Source organism: Onychostoma macrolepis, chromosome 03 (genome assembly GCF_012432095.1).
Source record: "Onychostoma macrolepis isolate SWU-2019 chromosome 03, ASM1243209v1, whole genome shotgun sequence".
In the NCBI taxonomy this organism is placed as follows: domain Eukaryota; kingdom Metazoa; phylum Chordata; class Actinopteri; order Cypriniformes; family Cyprinidae; genus Onychostoma; species Onychostoma macrolepis.
Genome location: NC_081157.1, coordinates 53,954,899 through 53,975,777, shown reverse-complemented (window position 1 = coordinate 53,975,777; position 20,879 = coordinate 53,954,899). Strand labels below are relative to the sequence as shown.

Here is a 20,879-nt window from a genome sequence, read left to right as displayed (position 1 = left end):
CATGCAGGAGAAGAGACATTCAGTCCAACTATTAAAAGTTCTTGACTTATTAAACCGAGCAGATTCTGATAAACAAACAAGTCTGTGATCCAGTATCTTGACTATATTTGACGTAGGCCTTTTGAATGGCGTTTGGCAGCTTTGATCATCTTTATGGCCTGATGAAGGGGAAATCTGCAGGTTAGTAACAACACCGACTGCTGGTCAACAATGTTATAACAACACAAACAGCAGCGCTATAGTTGAGCGATGTTGAAAGTCAAAGTTTAGGAGCGAAAGAGTCTAGAATGAACTCAAGACGGTGAAGATGCAGGTGAGCAATAACTCTCTCTGAACACAACACAATTCACTTTATATTTACTAATCCATAACGCACTACTGTAAAAAGATTGCAACAATAACTAGATTAAAAAAATCGTCAAGACAAACTTTAAACTTTCAGGCTAGGCTTTCTCAAGCCAACCTAAAGCAGTTGTAAAAGCCTGAAGTTTGGAAATTTAGATAGATTAGATAACATGTTTCTAGCATGATTAGCCTGTTACTAGCATATTGCTGGCATTATTAGCATGTTAACAGCATTTTGCTAGCATAACTAGCAAGTTACTAGCATGTCGCTAGCATGATTAGCATGCTACTAGCATGTTGTTAGCCTGTTTCTAGCATGATTAGCATGTCGCTAGGATAGATAGATGGGTTTGAATGGGTTAGAAATAGTTCATAGAAGGGAAGCTTGACTGAGTTTAATGGGCTTCATTGTGTTTAGATCTGAATTTTGTCAGTTGGAGTTTGAATAGTCTGAACATTCCGTTTTGAGCAAAACAAATGCAGCGAAGCAAGTGCAGCGACTCAGTTCTGTAACGTCACAAAACTTAGCTGATTGTTTTAAAGCGGTGGTTGATTGCGATTTCACTTTTTTAACATTAGTTAGTGTGTAATGTTGCTGTTTGAGCATAAACAATATCTGCAAAGTTGTGGCACTGAAAGTGCAGACGGCGATATCGTCGTTTAAAATTATGATGGCAGTTTAATGCCCACAAAAATTACTCATAGGGATAAACCCCGCCCCCGGGAACATGTAACGAAGGGCCATGCTGCGCTGCTCTCCCTCGCTCTCATTCAGATCATCAGCTTAGTGAATACACTTATTTTCACACAGCAATGAGAAGCGTTATACATGGACGCGGTTGCCGTACTGTATTAAAGCTTTAATCAGGATAAAACTATATATTAAAAGCTAACAGAAGTAGTAGCATTTACAAATAACAGCATCTAAAAGTATGAACCAACAACAACAAAACATTAAAAGCCGTGCTTGCACAGGTTCTGCATGATCCTCTTCACTAATATCCTCTGCGTCTCAATCGGGCTCAAATTGATGAGCAATATAGACGACGCCATTGTTTACAATACAACCGGAGCACATGCCGCTGAGCTGAGGGGCGGGACGTTTAGAAGCACACTAGAAGCGGTTTAGCCAATCACAACACACTGGGCCAGCTGACCAATCACGTATTTCTGAGGGAGGGGCTTCATTAAACCAGGAAATAATCTAGGCGTGTATCAGAGAAGGGACAGGTGTGGAATAAAGGTAAATTATGTGGAAAATAATGTGTTTTTAAAAAAAACGAAGCATAAACATATGTTAGACTGCACCTCATAAACACAATCAAACCTAGAAAAAAAAAAACAGTCAACCACCCCTTTAAGAATTTGTTTTTATGAAAGGCTCTTGATTATTAACATATGGTTAGCTAATTATGTTAGAATACAATATTGACATTTAAATATAAATCATCAGCATTCACAGAAGTACAACACATAATTTTCTTTGAAAGAATTAATTCGATGTCATTTCTAATATAAAGACATGATTATTACACCAAACTTAATGTGTGAGAGAGAGAGAAGTAGCACAAAAACATATGCAGAGGTCCTTAAAATACAAATACACATACAGCATTCTTCAGTTACATTAATTATGTCATGATAAAAACAGAAAAAAACAAACAAACAAAACAACAACAGTTTAACCAGTACATATGTGCTGCCTTTTGACCCCTCACAGAATCAGTCATTTTGAAGTAAGTAAATAACACAAAGAAAGAATAAAATGTAAGTAACGTAGTAAATAACAAGCTGAAAGAGTTTGTAAAAGTAAAACACACATTAACAGCGATTCTGGCCGAACCATTAGGTAGTGATGGGAGAAGCAAAGCTTTCTGAAATGTTGAATCTGTTGATAAAATGATTTTACATTTAGTCATTTAGCAGAAATTATCAGAATGATTCATTAAATGCTGATGACTCCTGCTGGCCAGAAAGGTGTAAATATAACAAAAACCTAGAAAAATGCAGAAAACCTGTTTTACAAATGAATTACACGTTTAATTGAAAGTGTAATCTATTAAATGTAATTAACAAATCATCTAATACCATTAAACATGTTATTTTATTTAACTGTAGAGCTTATTTTGTTTGTTTTATGAAGAGCTTGGTTAATAAGGCCATTAAGAGACTATTCACTACCACCTTCCTTTATTATTATAAAATCATGTCATTAAAAAATGTTTTAAAAAGTTTTAGTGTTTCGAAAGCAGCCATCACAACCATCAGGTACAACTGCCTACTGATGCTGAAATTATTATATATTATACTTTCCAAATCAAGTGATGCATGGAAATGAAGTTAAAGAAAGTGAACAGGATCTTACATGAAAGTACATCCATTCACGCTTAATATCTGGTGCAGATGAAGTTGAGTTCATCAGTTTCAGGACGGCTGATCCAGCGCTGATCTCCTGCAGACTGAACTGCTCCAGATCTCACTGTGAGTTCACAGTCCTCCTCTGATGTGCCGTTCCCTGGAGCCCAGTTCTGATAGCACACGGTCTCTCCACTCACCCAGAACCAGATGCCCACAGTGCAGGAGTGACGTAAACCCAACCACACCGCCGCAGCAGACGCCCGTTTAACCACGTTCATCACACGACGCTGAATCTCTTCTGAATCAACTGAGACCAGATCCATATGTTTCTGTCTGCAGTATCTCAGAGCTTCAGACCACGTCAGATTCTCTCTGATCACAATCAGTTTATCTGGAAACCAAACCAAGCACAAGCAGAAACTAGAGAGACTATTTGTCATGTCAGACATGTAGCGTGTACTTGAAGATAACTGGAGGTGATGATGAATTGTGTGTGTTTCGTGAGGATTTGCTCACCTTCATGACACACAAAAGGATGTGGCTTGGTGCAAGTCATGTCTAACCATTCTCCCTGAGAGTTTGGTTCTGTCACTGTACAGTTCTCAACACTTCTACCATTTGGTTCAGCAGACTTCCAGTACGTGAATGAGGAGTTACTCTGATCTGACCACTGCCACGAGTCTCTGAACAGACCGATCCAGACCCATGGTCTAGATAAATGATTATCGCTGATGATCTTCTGAACCCGTTGATTCTCATTCTGGTTTCTCACACTGACCAGCTCAATGTGATTCTGTCTGCAGTATATCTGAGCATCTCTCCAATTCATCGTCTGATTGACAAAAACGAGTCCTGTGTTCGCTGTAAGAAAAACAAATGGAAACACATACATGCATCTGTTTGTTCATTGTTCTTATGCTGCTTTATGGATTAAATGTGAACAGGAGCAGTGGTAGAAACATCAGAAACATGTCATTCAAATCCTTTTTTTTTTTTTCTAAAGCTGCTGATATATTGAATATTCACAATATCTTCAGGATCATTTTTTTAAAGATACAACATTTATGAACATCATGATGATTTTGAACTGCTGTGTATTTGTGCATTATATTTCCTCTCAGGAATACGTGATTCAGACACAAAGATCCGGATGAAAGAAACGTCAGAGGAGGATGTTACACTGTAGCTAAATTAGGGGTGTGCAGCGGAGCCATTATTTGTATCTGTATCTGTGACAATCTCAAAATTATTCGTATCTGTATCTGTATTCGGATATATCCGGAAGTGGGCGTGGCTTAACCCGGAAGTTTGTCAAATTACATGAAAATACCATTTTAAATGCAAATCTGTTCGATTCGTAGTTTTCATTTAACAAATATGCCTTGTATAACTAAAGAAAGTATTATTTTTTATTAAAATTATAACTGTAAATATCTTCTATTTAAAACTTTATCAAAAAAGAAAAATAACTTTATTCTTCTTATTTTCCAGTAAAACTTTGTGTACAAATTTGACAAGAGACAAGCATCCATAATCTTAAATAAAAGCACTAGTAGAAGAAAAAAAAGAAATAGAAATGGAAAGAAAGTGTTCAGAAGCCTACTCATAGCAGAATGACAATAAAGCTCGCTTGAACTTTAAGTAACTTAGATCATGTGTTGCGGGAGTCTGTGATCATTTACAAGTTTTTTTTTTTTTATCAACAAAGCGCAACAAATCATTTGGACCCTCCAAAAGCCTTGATCAAACATCGCTTTTCCTTGTCTTGTATAATTAAATGTAATTAACTTGTTTTAATACTTAATGTAACAGCGTTAATAAAGTAATTAGGGCATTAATAAAGTGGGAGAATGAAGGTGGAGGTTAGAGATTCTGTTTCCTATTTGCAAAATACAAGATTTAAACTTATGTTGGTTCATTTTTCGGTAGATTGGTTGTGTTTGCTCTTTGGAGAAATATCTGGCAACACTGCTTCGCCGGCACTGACAGCAGCAATCAAAAAAGAAGCGCGCGGATAGTTTATTGCTGAGGAGACCACATTTGTTAGACAAACACAATGATCACCATGATATTATCTGTACGAAACTGTGTCAAACGCTATCAAAGCAATTATTATTGCACAAATCTTAACAACCGCAGACCTCACTAATGCAGTGCTGTTCCAGCAAACATGTGATTGTGTGCCGAATATTTTTTCTGTTATTCGGATAAATCAGTTATTCGTTTAGAAGCCATTATCCGTGCCTTTCCGAATAAGGTATTTGGCTTCGGGCACATCCCTAAGCTAAATGTTAATTAACTAGTCCACAGAAACATTTCACTGGACTGTATATTTGTAATTTTAAACCATTATAGTTGCACACAGTGTTTTTAATGGACTTTCATTCCTACATGGATTGGACATTTTTTTCTGGAAAATATTGTCTATCAACATTGAAAGTATGATAAATATCCACAGTCTTTTCTATATACAATATCAAATAAAAAAAATAGTGCTTATTATTAAATGTAGTATATGGAAATTATATCAATGGATGGTTGTTATAATGTTAAACAGCTGCACTCACTGTTGTTGCAGATGAAATGACGATTATCATCACATGGCAAATCCTCCCATTTTTCATTCCACATCATTGCACAATCATCTCTGCCTTCAGGTTGTCCAGCAGCCCAGTTCAGATAGAGCGCAGGTTCACCTGAAGACCAGCGCCATTCACCACGACCCGTCTTCTGCAGCCCAATCCAGACATACTGAACACCACCATCTTTCACACTCTTCTTCAGCTCGTTCACGTCGTTCATGCTGTCAGCGGTGGCCAGATCTGTGTATTCCTCTCTGCAGTATCTCTGAGCTTCAGGCCAGTTCTTCATCACATTTATAAAGTGATACTGACGCTGAACACATTCAGATACGGAGCAGAGAGCTGTGAAAGAGAGGCTTTGATCAAATGCTTCTCATAACAGGGACAATCCTAATGAAACCATAAATAAACCACAAACACACTCACCAATGAGAAGAAGAATGAAACGTGGAGTTGGGTCCATTTCTAAAGAATAACAATATAGATTGAAGCAATATTTAAAAATCCCTATATACAGGAACATAAATGCATGTGCACAATCATTGAGACAATGTTAACATCTCCAAGTCTGATTGTGGTTGAATGAGGAGGATGTGAGCTGTTCTGAGGAGGTTGTATGTTTCCGTCCTGAGTCAGATATTTCTGTCCGCAGCTTTATACTGTCTGATTATTATATCTGCACTCATCCCTTATTCAGCACGTCACATCATTTGTTTATTTCTGTCTAAAAATATATATACCCTTTTCTTCCTAATTTGCATGTGTGTCCACATCTTTTCTCTATGCTGTTCATTGTTGCTGTAATTCTTTTGAAGTGTGTTAATTTGAATATGCTAGAGAGTGGACTGAGAGTCTGTGCAAAATTGTATTTCTGTCACGACAACTCTCAGAAGATTTTAGCATGGTGATGGATATGACACTTTTCTTCAAGCCTGCAGTTTTGTAATTGCTCTCAAAATAATTAACACAGCTAAAGAATTTTCTGATCTTCTATTGGAGTTAGTGCTGACTGCAGATAAAGTCCTAATCGTTGGTGATTTTAATATCCATGTTGATAATGAAAGAGATTCGTTGGGATCAGCATTTATAGATATTCTAAACTCTATTGTTGTTAAACAACACGTGTCAGGACCTACTCATTGTCGAAATCATACTCTAGATTTAATACTGTCACATGGAATTGATGTCAGTGGCATTGAAATTTGGCAGCAGAGCGATGATATCTCAGATCATTATCTAGTCTCCTGTATATTCCATATAGCTAAAGCTGTAAAGCCAACTCCTTGTTACAAATATGGTAGAACCATTACCTCTACCACAAAAGACTGCTTTATAAATAATCTTCCTGACTTATCTCAGTTCCTCAGCATATCCAATAGCTCAGAACAACTTGATGATGTAACTGAAACTATGGACTCTCTCTTTTCTAGCACTTTAGATGCGGTTGCTCCTTTACGCTTAAGGAAGTTTAAGGATAAGAGTCCAACACCGTGGTATAATGAGCACACTCGTGCCCTAAAGAGAGCAGCCCGGAAAATGGAGCACAGCTGGAGGAAAACTAAATTAGAGGTATTTCGTTTAGCTTGGCAGGAAAGTACCCTATCCTACAGAAAAGCATTTAAAACTGCTATATCTGATTACTTTTCGTCTCTTCTAGAAGAAAACAAACATAACCCTCGGTATTTATTCAATACAGTGACTAAATTAACGAAAAATCAAGCATCAACAGGTGTTGGCATTTCCCAAGAGCATAGCAGTAATGACTTTATGAACTACTTCACTTCCAAGATCGATACTATCAGAGATAAAATTGTATCCTTGCAGCCGTCAGCTACAGTATCACATCAGATAGCGCACTATAGATCCCCTGAGGAACAATTCCATTCATTCTCTACTGTAGGAGAGGAAGAATTGTATAAACTTGTTAAATCATCTAAACCAACAACATGTATGTTAGACCCGATTCCATCTAAACTACTAAAAGAGCTGCTTCCAGAAGTCATAGATCCTCTTTTGGCTATTATTAATTCATCATTGTCATTAGGATATGTCCCCAAAACCTTCAAATTGGCTGTTATTAAGCCTCTCATCAAAAAACCACAACTTGACCCCAAAGATCTAGTTAATTACAGACCGATCTCAAATCTCCCTTTTCTGTCAAAGATACTAGAAAGGTAGTATCCTCACAATTATATTCCTTCCTAGAAAAATGATATCTGTGAGGAATTCCAGTCAGGATTTAGATCGTATCATAGTACTGAGACTGCTCTCATTAGAGTTACAAATGACCTGCTTCTATCATCTGATCGTGGTTGTATCTCTTTATTAGTTCTACTGGATCTTAGCGCTGCGTTCGACACTATCGACCACAACATTCTTTTGAATAGACTAGAAAACTTTGTTGGCATTAGTGGAAGTGCCTTAGCATGCTTCAAATCGTACTTATCTGACCGCCATCAGTTCGTAGCAGTGAATGAAGAGATATCATATAGATCAGAAGTGCAGTATGGAGTACCTCAAGGCTCAGTACTAGGGCCGTTACTTTTCACGCTTTACATGTTACCCTTGGGAGATATTATCAGGAGACATGGTGTTAGCTTTCACTGTTATGCTGATGATACTCAGCTCTATATTTCTTCGCGGCCCAGTGAAACACACCAAATTGAGAAACTAACGAAATGCATAGTCGATATAAAAAACTGGATGACGAGTAATTTTTTACTGCTCAATTCTGAAAAAACAGAGGTGTTAATTATCGGACCTAAAAACCCCACATGTAATAACTTAGAACATTATCTAACACTTGATGGCTACTCTGTCAATTCCTCTTCATCAGTCAGGAACCTAGGTGTGCTGTTTGATAGCAATCTTTCATTTGAAAGCCATGTTTCTAGCATCTGTAAAACTGCGTTTTTTCATCTCAAAAGAATATCTAAATTGCAACCAATGCTCTCAACGTCAAATGCAGAAATGTTAATTAATGCGTTTATGACCTCAAGGTTAGACTATTGTAATGCTTTATTGGGTGGTTGTTCTGCATGCTTGATCAACAAACTACAGTTGGTCCAAAATGCAGCAGCTAGAGTCCTTACTAGAACCAGGAAGTATGACCACATTAGCCCGGTTCTGTCAACACTGCACTGGCTCGATCATAAATCATCGGATAGATTTTAAAATCTTGTTAATTACTTATAAAGCCCTGAATGGTTTAGCTCCTCAGTACTTGAGCGAGCTCTTATCACATTATAGTCCTCCACGTCCAATGCGTTCTCAAAACTCTGTCCGTTTGATAATACCTAGAATATCAAAATCGACTGCAGGCGGCAGATCCTATTCCTATTTAGCACCCAAACTCTGGAACAATCTACCTAACACTGTTCGGGAGGCAGACACACTCTGTCAGTTTAAATCTAGATTAAAGACCCATCTCTTTAGCCTGGCTTACACATAACACACTAATACACTTCTATTATTCAAATCCGTTAAAGGATTGTTAGGCTGCATTAATTAGATCAACCGGAACCGGGAACACTCCCCATAACACACGATGTACTCATTACATCGTAAGTAGAATGGCATCTATGCTAATATTTGTCTGTTTCTTTCCTATTCTGTTTCTCAGTCCGTATCCGATCAGATGGTGGATCAGCACCAAGAGATGATGTCTACAGCCCTGATCGTCAGCGGAGACCAGGACACCCAGATGACCCCCAGAGACATATCCCCAGTGAAAACCTCGATTGAATACAATAAAACTAAAAAATATAACAAAATAACTAAAATATAATAAAATACCTAACTACATAATACTACTATTGTTAGAACTTGCAACAAAATTAAAATAGAAATATAAACTTTTGAACTGTGGGTTTCGTCTGGTCAGAGGAGAACTGGCCCCCCGACTGAGCCTGGTTTCTCCCAAGGTTTTTTTCTCCATTCTGTCACAGAGGGAGTTTTGGTTCCTTGCCGCTGTCGCCTCTGGCTTGCTCAGTTGGGGACACTTAATTTCTAGCGATTATTTGTTTGTTTGCTTAAATGTTTATTTTTGTAAAATGGTCTTTTGTGCTATCCAGCACACATACAAGGTTGGTTGATAGCGTAACTGAAATAAAGTAATAGGCTAGTTAACAATTACTTGTTTACAGGATATATAATGTATTTTATATTATTTAGACACTTAGGCTATAGTTCGACAGAATGTTGTAATTCAACACGCCGTGGGAAGTCAATCTAACTTAACATTTTCTTATATTGATATTATTTATTTCTTACTCCTTAACAGTTCATCAGGCTCTTAATGATTTAGTCCATCACTGGAATATCTGAAGGCCAGGTTTTTAATATGACAATCACAATATCAAAATAGGAAAATAGTGTGTCAATAATGTATAATGATAACACTCAATTTTCAGTTAAAGGCATTTGATTATTGAATTCAGAGATGTCCTCGTCCAGCTCAGTTCAGTTCTAATAGTATCTGTGCGATCATGAAGACGATATTGCTGGAAATGAAGTGTCCCCAACACACCTGATTCCACTCTTCATCAGCTCTTTAGTAGAGACTGCAAGAACTAAACTGGGTTTGTCTGATTAGGGAGACACAAACCCTGCAGTGCTGGGGGCCTCCAGGACAGGCTCCAGGAGTGTTTGAATACAGATCTGGCGCCACCTGCTGGACGCGCCGCAGATTTTCATTCGCCTGAGATTTTACATTATTCTTTACTTCTATTTTTAGTTTACCTTTCTCTATTGTAGCTGGGTCATTCTACAGAAATGTCCACTTTTGGTAAAGATGTAAAATGTAAAAAAAACCCAAAAAAATTAAACATGAAAATGTATTTATTTTTCTAGCATTTAAACTTAGACCACATTATTAGATTACCTTCTGACTTTATGAATACACATAAATGACAGCTTATTATTATAATTTTTTTTTTTTTAGCTTTTTTGTGCAATTGTTTCAAGACCCCATGTACTATTTTTTGTCACTGGTGTTACCTTCTTTTGCAATAAAAGTTTTTATGAAATATTATTTCTCGATTTTTTTTTTTTCAACACGTAGTCAGAGTTACAGAAAAATAATGAAAATGCACGAAATAATTGATGCACGAAATTGCACGAAGATACTGAAGAATAAACAGGTTGGTGTTTATTTTTCTTTCTTTATTAATAGTGCTGATGGTTATGAAGCTTCAAGCAGATTTAGATTTGCTGTAATAGGATAAATATTTTGAGCTCTGAAGAAGTAAGGGCAACAATCTTTTTTTGTAATGGGATCACGGGGTTTAACGTATTATTTTAATTATTTCAGTGTTTCTGCATCACGTTACATGGGGTCCTGAGTTAAAATGGCAGCGTATGGTGGGCTGCTCAGTTAGCACAGCTGTAGCCTACCATTGACATTAGCCTAAGCTAAGTTCCACTGTTTATATAGACCTGTTGCAGTTTGAAATAAATAAATAAAACAGTCTTTAATCATGTTGTGACACCAGTCTTCAGCCTTTAGACATGGCTGATGACAGCACTACAAATCAACAGACTAAATTAGTGATAGGTAACGTGTTTAGCTAAAGCGGTAACGTTAGCCTACGGGACCCCTCAGGGGTGCAGTGTATGTTTCATTCATACCCGCAGCCGGAGGACGCTCTCGCGCAGAAATCCAAAACGGACTCATAGAACTAACGTATGAAGTACCAGGAAATCCCTAATATGGACAAAGGCCAAGCACGATTGCTATATGGTTTATTTGGGTTTTTCAAGTCATCTGCAAGTAATAAACGAAGTATATGAATAATGCTAAATGTATTTATTACCGTAGCCTATAGAAACTGTAAAATATATTTTCTGCCTTATTCTGTGATTAAAAATGGGAAAGTGTAGTAGGATATATGAACAAATCATAAAATTGCCATTAGGAAAATATGGGAAAAATATTGCTTCACAATTACCAATAATTTGTTTTCTGTAGTGTATTTGATTTCTTAGCCAATTAAAAGTAAGAGATAAGAAAATAAATAAATGAAACCTGTCAATTAGACCTAAAATATACATAAATAAATAAATAATATTTGACATTTCTGCCCCCCTCACCACTGAAGTGATGGCTACGCTCCTGCAGATGCATGATACAGTAGGGCTGGATTAGGCTCCTGTTCCTGGGATATTTGATTTCTAATGTCATCATATATAGTGCATTTTACTTCAAGGAAAATAAAGCACGATTTAGACTATATAATATATATAATAAAAAAAAAACTTACTACGTTAAACTAACTGAGACTTGTTATAGCACTTGCATATCATTGCTCTTTTGTTTATTCTGATTGCTTCCATTGTCCTCATTTGTAAGTCACTTTGGATAAAAGCTTGGATAAAGTCTGCTAAATGACTAAATGGAAATGTAAAAAACATGAATCTGTAGCTAATAGGTTAGGTGACATAGCCTTGGAAAAATAAACAAATGAATACAGAAATATCATTATTGTTACAACAAGAGTTTGTAATGAAAAGCTGCATTCTCCTGCCCTCTTCACGGCAAATAGTCAGACACCACTATCCTACACCAGAAAATTTGACGTTTTAATCACCCTTTACCCTCATATCTCTGATGTGGTCCACACTTTCCATTCAGTTATGACCACATTAGCCCGGTTCTGTCAACACTGCACTGGCTCCCTATCAAACATCGGATAGATTTTAAAATCTTGTTAATTACTTATAAAGCCCTGAATGGTTTAGCTCCTCAGTACTTGAGCGAGCTCTTATCACACTATAGTCCTCCACGTCCAATGCGTTCTCAAAACTCTGGCCATTTGATAATACCTAGAATATCAAAATCGACTGCGGGCGGCAGATCCTTTTCCTATTTAGCGCCCAAACTCTGGAACAAGCTACCTAACACTGTTCGGGAGGCAGACACACTCTGTCAGTTTAAATCTAGATTAAAGACCCATCTCTTTATCCTGGCGTACACATAACACACTAATACACTTCTATTATTCAAATCCGTTAAAGGATTGTTAGGCTGCATTAATTAGATCAACCGGAACCGGGAACACTCCCCATAACACATGATGTACTCGTTACATCGTAAGTAGAATGGCATCTACGATAATATTTGTCTGTTTCTTTCCTATTCTGTTTCTTAGTCCGTGTCCGATCGGATGGTGTTCGCCTTTAACTGAAAATTGAGTGTTTAATCTTATCATTATACATTACTGACACTCTGTCCTCCAATCTGATACTGTTAAGTGCTTTGACACAATCTGTATTGTTAAAAGCGCTATATAAATAAAGGTGACTTGACTTGACAACAGCATCAGTGTTTCTCAGCAAAATCTTGTGGTGGTTGTTCAGTTTCAGAGTTAAGTGGGCAGCACTACTGACAGCCAGCACCTACACAGAGTCTTGAGGGTCATGGGTTTGATTGTCCATTTATAACTATCCTTTCACCCTGTGCCTTCTCTGCTATCACTGGACTGTCCCTGTATTAAAACCAATGGAAATGCCACAAAAGAAGTCGGTGGTAGTGGAATTGTAGTGTTGGATTTCTGTGATGTTTGTGGGTTTTTTCTTTCTCTCTTTGAAGATTTTAATATGCAGAGGCTTGAGGACCTTCTACGGGATTCAGAGAGCATTGATGGGCAAGATTTTGCTCAGCAGCCACCACTGTCCAGTTGGTGTCAAAGACAGAAAGATGTCCAACGGTGTTGGCAACAGGCGAGGCCACAAAACCTTGCCAACTTGTTGTCAGCTGAGAACATCGTCCAGATGACATGTAATCACGGTCATGTGAGAGAAGCTGTTATCCGTTGTGGGGAATGTTTGCCCTCAGAGTGGTTTTGTGCAGAGTGTGATCAACTGGTACATAAACACCACACTCTGCACAGAAGGAAAACCACCATGAATGGCTTTCACAAATACATTCCTCCAACAGAGTTATTTATTTGTCTTTCATGTGCCGTTACAATCTTCACATTCCGGTGCTAACATGCAAACATTGCTATAAGCAATGGGCTCCAGAAGTCAGTGACGTTGTAAGGAGTGGTTACTGGCCGCTACCATGCAAGCACAGACACTGTTCCACCAAGATCTGCTCCATTCTTTTGAGGCTATGAAGACAGCCGCTCCAGAAATGTCTGTGAAAGCCTTCACGGCAATGTTGGACCAGAGAACAAATCAGCTTGGAAGAGTGAGAAAAAATGTGAAGCTGAAAGACAAATGCATTTATTGATTATTATAAGTAGCTGTAAGGCAAAATTGATGGTCGTGTCTAAGCAGGGTGTAGATTCAAATATACCCACATATGAGGTTCAAGGTCCACAAGTGGCTGTAATACTTCAGGTTACTGAAATGAACTGAACTAAAGACCATACTAGACAGCATTTGTCATTTCACTATATACAGTTATGATCTGATATATTTAATATAATGGACTCCAGCTGATTATTTGTGTAAATGACGATCATCAATCTGCTTCTGGATGCGTTATATGTCGGTCTCTGGGTTTCTCTCAGATCTGAATGATGTGATTGTGTTGATGTGTGTTGATGGAGACGATTGAAGTGAATGTGGTTTGATTTCAGTCTCAAGCTGAGCGCACAGAGCGTCAGATTAAACAGCAGTTTGAGAAGCTTCATCAGTTTCTCAGAGATGAAGAAGAAGCTACAATCACTGCACTGAGGGAGGAAGAGGAGCAGAAGAAGCAGATGATGAAGGAGAAGCTGGAGGAGATGAACAGACACATCTCAGCTCTTTCACACACAATCAAAGACATGGAGGAGATGATGAAAGCCAGTGACGTCTGCTTTCTGAAGGTCTGATTTCAGATGATTGATTGATGATTGATTGAGTTGTTGATGATCAATGGTGTGTTTGTTCTGCAGGAGTCCTCCAGGACAGTCTCAATGGAAAGGTGAGTGATCTGCTGGTGTCTCTGGTCTCTCTGCTTCTGATCCAAAGCCACTGCGGTTCTGATCCTGAATGTTCTTCCAGAGTCCAGATCTCATCACAGCCGGATCCACAGACGCCTTCTGGAGCTTTGATTCATGTGCCACGTTACTTGGGCAACCTGCCCTTCAGAGTCTGGAAGAAGATGCAGGACATCGTCCAGAACAGTGAGTCTGACTGCAGAAGATACACACACACTGGAAATGATGCAATATTGACAGATTTCAGCATTATGTGTGAAGAACCAGATCATCTACTGCACCAAAATCAGAAATAATCAATCCCAGAATTCAGTGCGCTTGACTTTCATTTTCAGTCTCATGAAAGACACAGAAGTGATTTCAGCAGTTTTTAAGACTCTTTATTTGATCAGATGGACAGAAACATTTCTGCTGTTTATATACTATTTTAACTATTTATTAATATTTTGAATTAGGTTTTATTTTTATTTTTATTTAAATAATGTTGTATGTTTTGTCATTTTTATTACTGTAAAAATCTATTTAGCTTCATTTTTAATATGTAGAATTGTAAATAATTGTATTTCAGTTTTAGTTTTAGTCATATTAATACTTCACAATAATTTGTTATTTAGAGTAGTTGCCAAAACAACATTTCTAACTATTTTATTTTATTATTTCTTTTTAGATTGTAATCTAATATTTATCATTTATTTTAAGCTTTTTAATTAATGAATAATTCAATAAATAACTGAATAATTTTAGTTGCAGTTTTTGTTAACATCTGCAAGCTTATTATTGTTATTATTATTATTTAATTGCATTATTGTGGGATAATATCTACTATTTATTTATTTTTAATAAGTAGGCAGCATTGAATAAAGAGCTTCATCGCTCCACACAGCAGCGCAACAGCTTGAGTCTGTCTACACTGGATGCGACAAAGCAAACGGTGCAAATCATCTGAACTTTGTGTCAGTACGTCATAAGCAGAACACTGACAGCATCACTGATTATATGATGGGTATTATTTTGTCGCATCGCGCCGCTCGCGTCCTGCTGCAAGCAAGTTCGTTACTAGGCAACATGGATGTGCACACACACGGATTGTAAGTTGGAAGAGCAGGATCCAATGAATGCCGTAGGTAGCCCCTTCATTACAGTTTGATATTACAATTCTTGGACAAAATCACTTGCCTGTGATCAAAGACAGTGAGAGCTGATGTTGGGGAATATAGCCAAATTCATGCTAAATTATTATTGATGCAGTCAAAAACTCTCCAACTGCTTTGCAACCAGAAGCTTCAACTTGGCTTTGGCTACCAAACTAAGGAAAGTACTAGAGATGTTAAAACAATTGGTACATCTGATAAAAGAGACAAATTCAACCAAATAAAATAAATTGTTTTATATATTTCAAAAACACAAAAGTATCAAAAATAAAAAGATATTTGGCCCCAAACGAGCCAACTGAACAGCAGCGCTCAATGTACTGTTCACACACAGCAGGATTACAGTACTTACCCTGAGCATGTCAAGCTTTGTGTGTGTGTGTGTGTGTGTGTGTGTGTGTGTGAGAGAGAGAGAGAGAGAGAGATAGAGAGAGTGCACAGCTTATGAATGGTGTTTTCTGTTTGTTGCTCATTTTGATGTCTTGATGACAGGGGTAGGGGGCTCCCACATAAAGTATTGTGACTTCTCCACTTAAATGCAGATGCAGAGAGAGTGTTCTCCATGGTGTGTTTGAACAAAACCAAAACTAGGGACAGTGTGGCTCTGGACAGATATATGCTCTGGCGGAACTGTTGTGAGTGTAGTCAAAGTCAAAGTCAAAGTCTCTTTAAGTGCAAGTCATGTCACTCGGCGGCCATCTTTAAAACACCTCTCGGGCATGCAAGTGCAGCTCCTATCTCTTTGAATGGGGAAACATCAAATTCTCCAAAACTGGTCACCAAGCTTACGATTAAATTTCATATTTGAAATCACCAAAGAAATCTGACAACAACTGTATCATAAATGTTGTTTCTTTTGCTCAGAAAGCTTATTTCTCAGGCCAGACAGCCAGTGCGCATGCGCCGTCCTAAGCGCACGTCTCAGAGCGCTGACTGTTTCTATAGTAGTGATGGGAAGGTCGGATCATTTTACTGACTCGGACCTTTGAGTCTCGTTCAGCAAAATGAACGAATCTTTTTTCGAGTCATTTCGTTCATTTCATTCATTTTAGCTAAATATAATTAAAATGTTACGTGCTACTTCCCTAACACATCTACTACTTATGCAAACGTTGCTCACACTACAAACAATACAAAACTAATGCTATAAGAAACAGAAAAGATTAAATCATTGTTTACCTGGGTCTTCTATTATTAGCTCACCTCACCTCTTATCTGACAAGTCTTCGGGTTTGAGTCGTTCGTTCATCACGTGACAGCCTCATAAGCTAAACCTATTCAGTCAGAGGAAAAATAATTGATTAGTTCGTCTCCCGAGTCTTTCGTTCTTTTGTCACGTGACGTGACAGCATTGGACAGATAAATTAGTTAATTTACAAGCTTCCTTACAAACGGGTGCATAGTTATTATTGTTATTATTATTATTATTTACTCTTACAGTTACGTGATGCATTTCTGGTCTCAAATTGTAGCTTTTTAATTACAGTTTATAAATGTGAATTTCTGTCATGGTTCTTTTCCATAACACTGAATGTGGTAACAAAGGTAATAAACTAAAGAGTTGGTTATTATTATTATTATTATTATTAAGTATTTTTCCCTCAGACTGAATAGCTTTAGCTTATGAGGCTGTCACGTGATGAACGAACGACTCAAACCCGAAGACTCGGGAGGTGAACTAATCAATTCTCTTTCCGGCTCTCACTGCATAGGTTACGCATATGGAACGACTTATTCAGTGCAGAACCTATAGGATGTTGCGCATGCGCGACTGAACGAATCACTCCCTGAGACGACTCGTTCTTCCCGAGTCACATTAAAGATTCGTTCAAAAAGAACTAATCGTTCAAGAGCGACCCATCACTATTCTATAGCAACCGGGACTTCTAACTGCAGCTGCAGTGATGCCATGACTTTACCAGTTAGCGATTGGCTCTCTTTCAGAAGGCGGGGCTTCGTTCGCAGAGCGTTGCATTTTTCCCCATTCAAAACTCTCCACCTGTTTCCGGGGGCGCTACTGTAAAAAGGAACGTGAGTAAAACTTCCGGTGAGGCGGCAGAAGTAGTATCCACCTTTTTCTTGACGTAAAAATGGGCGCGGCCATTTGTAAATTTTATGGGTCTAGCTTCCGGTCTCATCCGCGTCCAGCTTTTTTTAGCTGTACAAAACAGTTCGTTTTGCTGATTTATATTGAAAATTAGTGTGTCTTATCATATTATTTTAATGTATTATCTTAATTATGAACACACTGGTTTGTAGTGCAAACAGTTTTACCGTTTACTGTACGTTGTTATTCTTCTCGTTATTTACCTATAGCGTCTAATGAACCGGAAGTCTCACCCATAGGCGGTGAATACCGATAGTATTTTGTGTTCTAATTAGCGAAGAGGCTCAGTCTTTTCCACTGAAGGGCCAGTGCGAGCCAGTGCTTTCAGTAGGCCGCGCGGGGCTAATAGCCTCGGACCTGCAGCACCGAGCCCAAATAAATCAATGGAACTAGCGAGATCACAAAACGAACGCGATAAAAGCTCGATGATCTCGTGGTTTATGGAGCTCTCAATAGTTCCAAACAGCTCTTTGAATGGGTTTAAGTGGATAGACATCAGTTTCACTATATTTCACTATAGTTTCACAGCAATTTCTAGCGATTATTAACACATCATGTGCATTGATAACTAAGCTGACTACGCTTTACAATAGCATTTTATTCTGGGGAGAGGTGAAGAGACAGCATTAATATTTTTTCTAATAGGCTTATTATTTATATTACAATTAGCGTAGTATTTAGCGTTAAAATAGAGAAAATGTTTTTAAATTCCAGTGCAAAGAGGCAAATTAGAGGCGTTTGGTGGCCAGAAAAATAATATTCTTATGTAATGCCATGGTTTAACCACTAGATGCCTGTATGGCTGTTTAATAAATATATAGCCTACATCTATTTAGCTCTACTCTAGCTGCTGTAAAGAGTTTTACCGGTCATAATAGCTTATTTATTTATTTAAGTTTTATTCATTTATTTATAATAAGTTTTGCTTTGTTTAAATGTTACATTTAAAAAGATTAATTACTCACATCCCAGTATTATTTTATGACATGTATGTAAGAAGACAATATAATTGAATGTTAAAAAGGCCAACAAATACGGAATTTAACCCAATAAAAATGTAAAAACACAAGGACACCAACTGTATTCAGGGAAGCTCTTTCTTGTATTCCTTCAATGGGCTGTCTTCCCTGAAACTCATACAACCTCATACATGGAGAGAAAGATTGCAGAAAGACTAAAAACTTAAAAATATGACAACTAGCATCTGGTTATGATCGCTATTAAGGTGTTTCTCATGTTATCTAACTGCAAATATAGCATAACTGCCTATTATCTAAAAACAAACATCAACTATAATGTGTTTCATAAGATACCACTCCTGGCCAGATTTCCGAGAGGTAAACTAATGCGTTAAAATGCCAAAAACTCCCCCCTTCTTTCTGGGCACTGCTGTATTTTCCTCAACTGTGTGGCGAGTGTGCTTGAGAAGCACTGAAATAATGAATGGGCTTCAATACTGGCAGTGTTGCCAACTAATCTTCAGAGAAAGCTGCTAAAGGAAGGTTGAATTGTTGCTAAAAGTTGCTAAATGACGTTGTGACATCACTCCGACATCACTCACTTAAATTTGTTGCTAGGTGCTTTTGGAAGAAAAAGTTGCTAGGGTAGTCTGAAAAGTTCCCTAAATTTTGCAACAAAATTGCTAAGTTGGCAACATTGAATACTGGAACTATTGGCTGCTTCATGACATGCTTTACTTCTGCATTCCTCTGTTTCTCAACAGCTCTGGTGTAGTGTACAGAGCGCTGACGTCACTTCCGCCGGAGCGGGTTTCCTGTCAGTTTCACTTCTACGAGTGGAGCATGAGTAAGTTGATAGATCTGTGTTTATCTGTCATATTGTGATAATGTTGTCGCTGCTAGTGATGCGTTCTGAAGCAGCGAAGCTCAACACAGCTGTATCGGAGAAAGCTTCATTACTCAAAGCTTTTTTTTTTTGTCGGAGCTTCCTGTTGATCATAACATCACTAGCGCTGTTTGTCTGATTCAGTTCATAAAGAGTGATGTGCGTGTTATTTACGTGCATGTTTAGCACCATTTATCGTGTTATATTTAATATTAGAGAAGATGTATACTGAGGTGAATGTTTACGCACTTCTAGCACTCCACATAACTTCAGAGATTCCTTCACAGCTACACACACATTTACTTTAGACAAAGTTTGGATGAAACACTAAGCAGAGCACACAAACAAGTAAAGATGCTTTATTTATTATGAAGTGTATGTGTGATGTTTCATTAAAGAGAGTTTTGTGACAAACTGATTTTCATTCTATTTTCAGGAGGAACAGGAAAATCAGCAACACAGATCCTCTTCTGATTCGTGATCTACACACTCTCCTGGTAAGACTGTAACACCTACTGGTTAGTTTTAGTACTAGTACTGGCAAATACAAATACATTCTACAGGCGCATCTCAATAAATTAGAATGCCATGGGAAAAGTTCATTTATTTCAGTAATTCAACTCAAATTGTGAAACTCGTGTATTAAATAAATTCAATGCACACAGACTGAAGTAGTTTAAGTCTTTGGTTCTTTTAATTGTGATGATTTTGACTCACATTTAACAAAAACCCACCAATTCACTATCTCAACAAATTAGAATATGGTGACATGCCAATCAGCTAATCAACTCAAAACACCTGCAAAGGTTTCCTGAGCCTTCAAAATGGTCTCTCAGTTTGGTTCACTAGGCTACACGATCATGGGGAAGACTGCTGATCTGACAGTTGTCCAGAAGACAATCATTGACACCCTTCACAAGGAGGGTAAGCCACAAACATTCATTGCCAAAGAAGCTGGCTGTTCACAGAGTGCTGTATCCAAGCATGTTAACAGAAAGTTGAGTGGAAGGAAAAAGTGTGGAAGAAAAAGATGCACAACCATCCGAGAGAACCGCAGCCTTATGAGGATTGTCAAGCAAAATCGATTCAAGAATTTGGGTGAACTTCACAAGGAATGGACTGAGGCAGAGGTCAAGGCATCAAGAGCCACCACACACAGACGTGTCGAGGAATTTGGCTACAGTTGTCGTATTCCTCTTGTTAAGCCACTCCTGAACCACAGACAACGTCAGAGGCGTCTTACCTGGGCTAAGGAGAAGAAGAACTGGACTGTTGCCCAGTGGTCCAAAGTCCTCTTCTCAGATGAGAGCAAGGTTTGTATTTCATTTCGAAACCAAGGTCCTAGAGTCTGGAGGAAGGGTGGAGAAGCTCATAGCCCAAGTTGCTTGAAGTCCAGTGTTAAGTTTCCACAGTCTGTGATGATTTGGGGTGCAATGTCATCTGCTGGTGTTGGTCCATTGTGTTTTTTGAAAACCAAAGTCACTTCACCCGTTTACCAAGAAATTTTGGAGCACTTCAATGCTTCCTTCTGCTGACCAGCTTTTTAAAGATGCTGATTTCA

General features: G+C 38.0%; 2 protein-coding genes across 2 annotated transcripts in view; one reads left to right on the top strand and one right to left on the bottom strand.

Moving 5' to 3' along the window:
• LOC131535842 (zinc finger protein 501-like) overlaps positions 1–20,879 on the top strand; it is a 515,807-nt gene that overhangs the window by 399,302 nt on the left and 95,626 nt on the right. The window lies entirely within an intron of this gene.
• LOC131536527 (C-type mannose receptor 2-like) lies at positions 2,172–5,902 on the bottom strand. The gene is made up of 4 exons (XM_058769522.1): positions 5,712–5,902; positions 5,271–5,627; positions 3,220–3,564; positions 2,172–3,094 (listed from the first exon to the last, which is right to left on the bottom strand). The coding sequence occupies exons 1-4, from the start codon at positions 5,806–5,808 to the stop codon at positions 2,733–2,735; spliced, it is 1,161 nt and encodes a 386-aa protein (XP_058625505.1). The 5' UTR covers positions 5,809–5,902; the 3' UTR covers positions 2,172–2,732.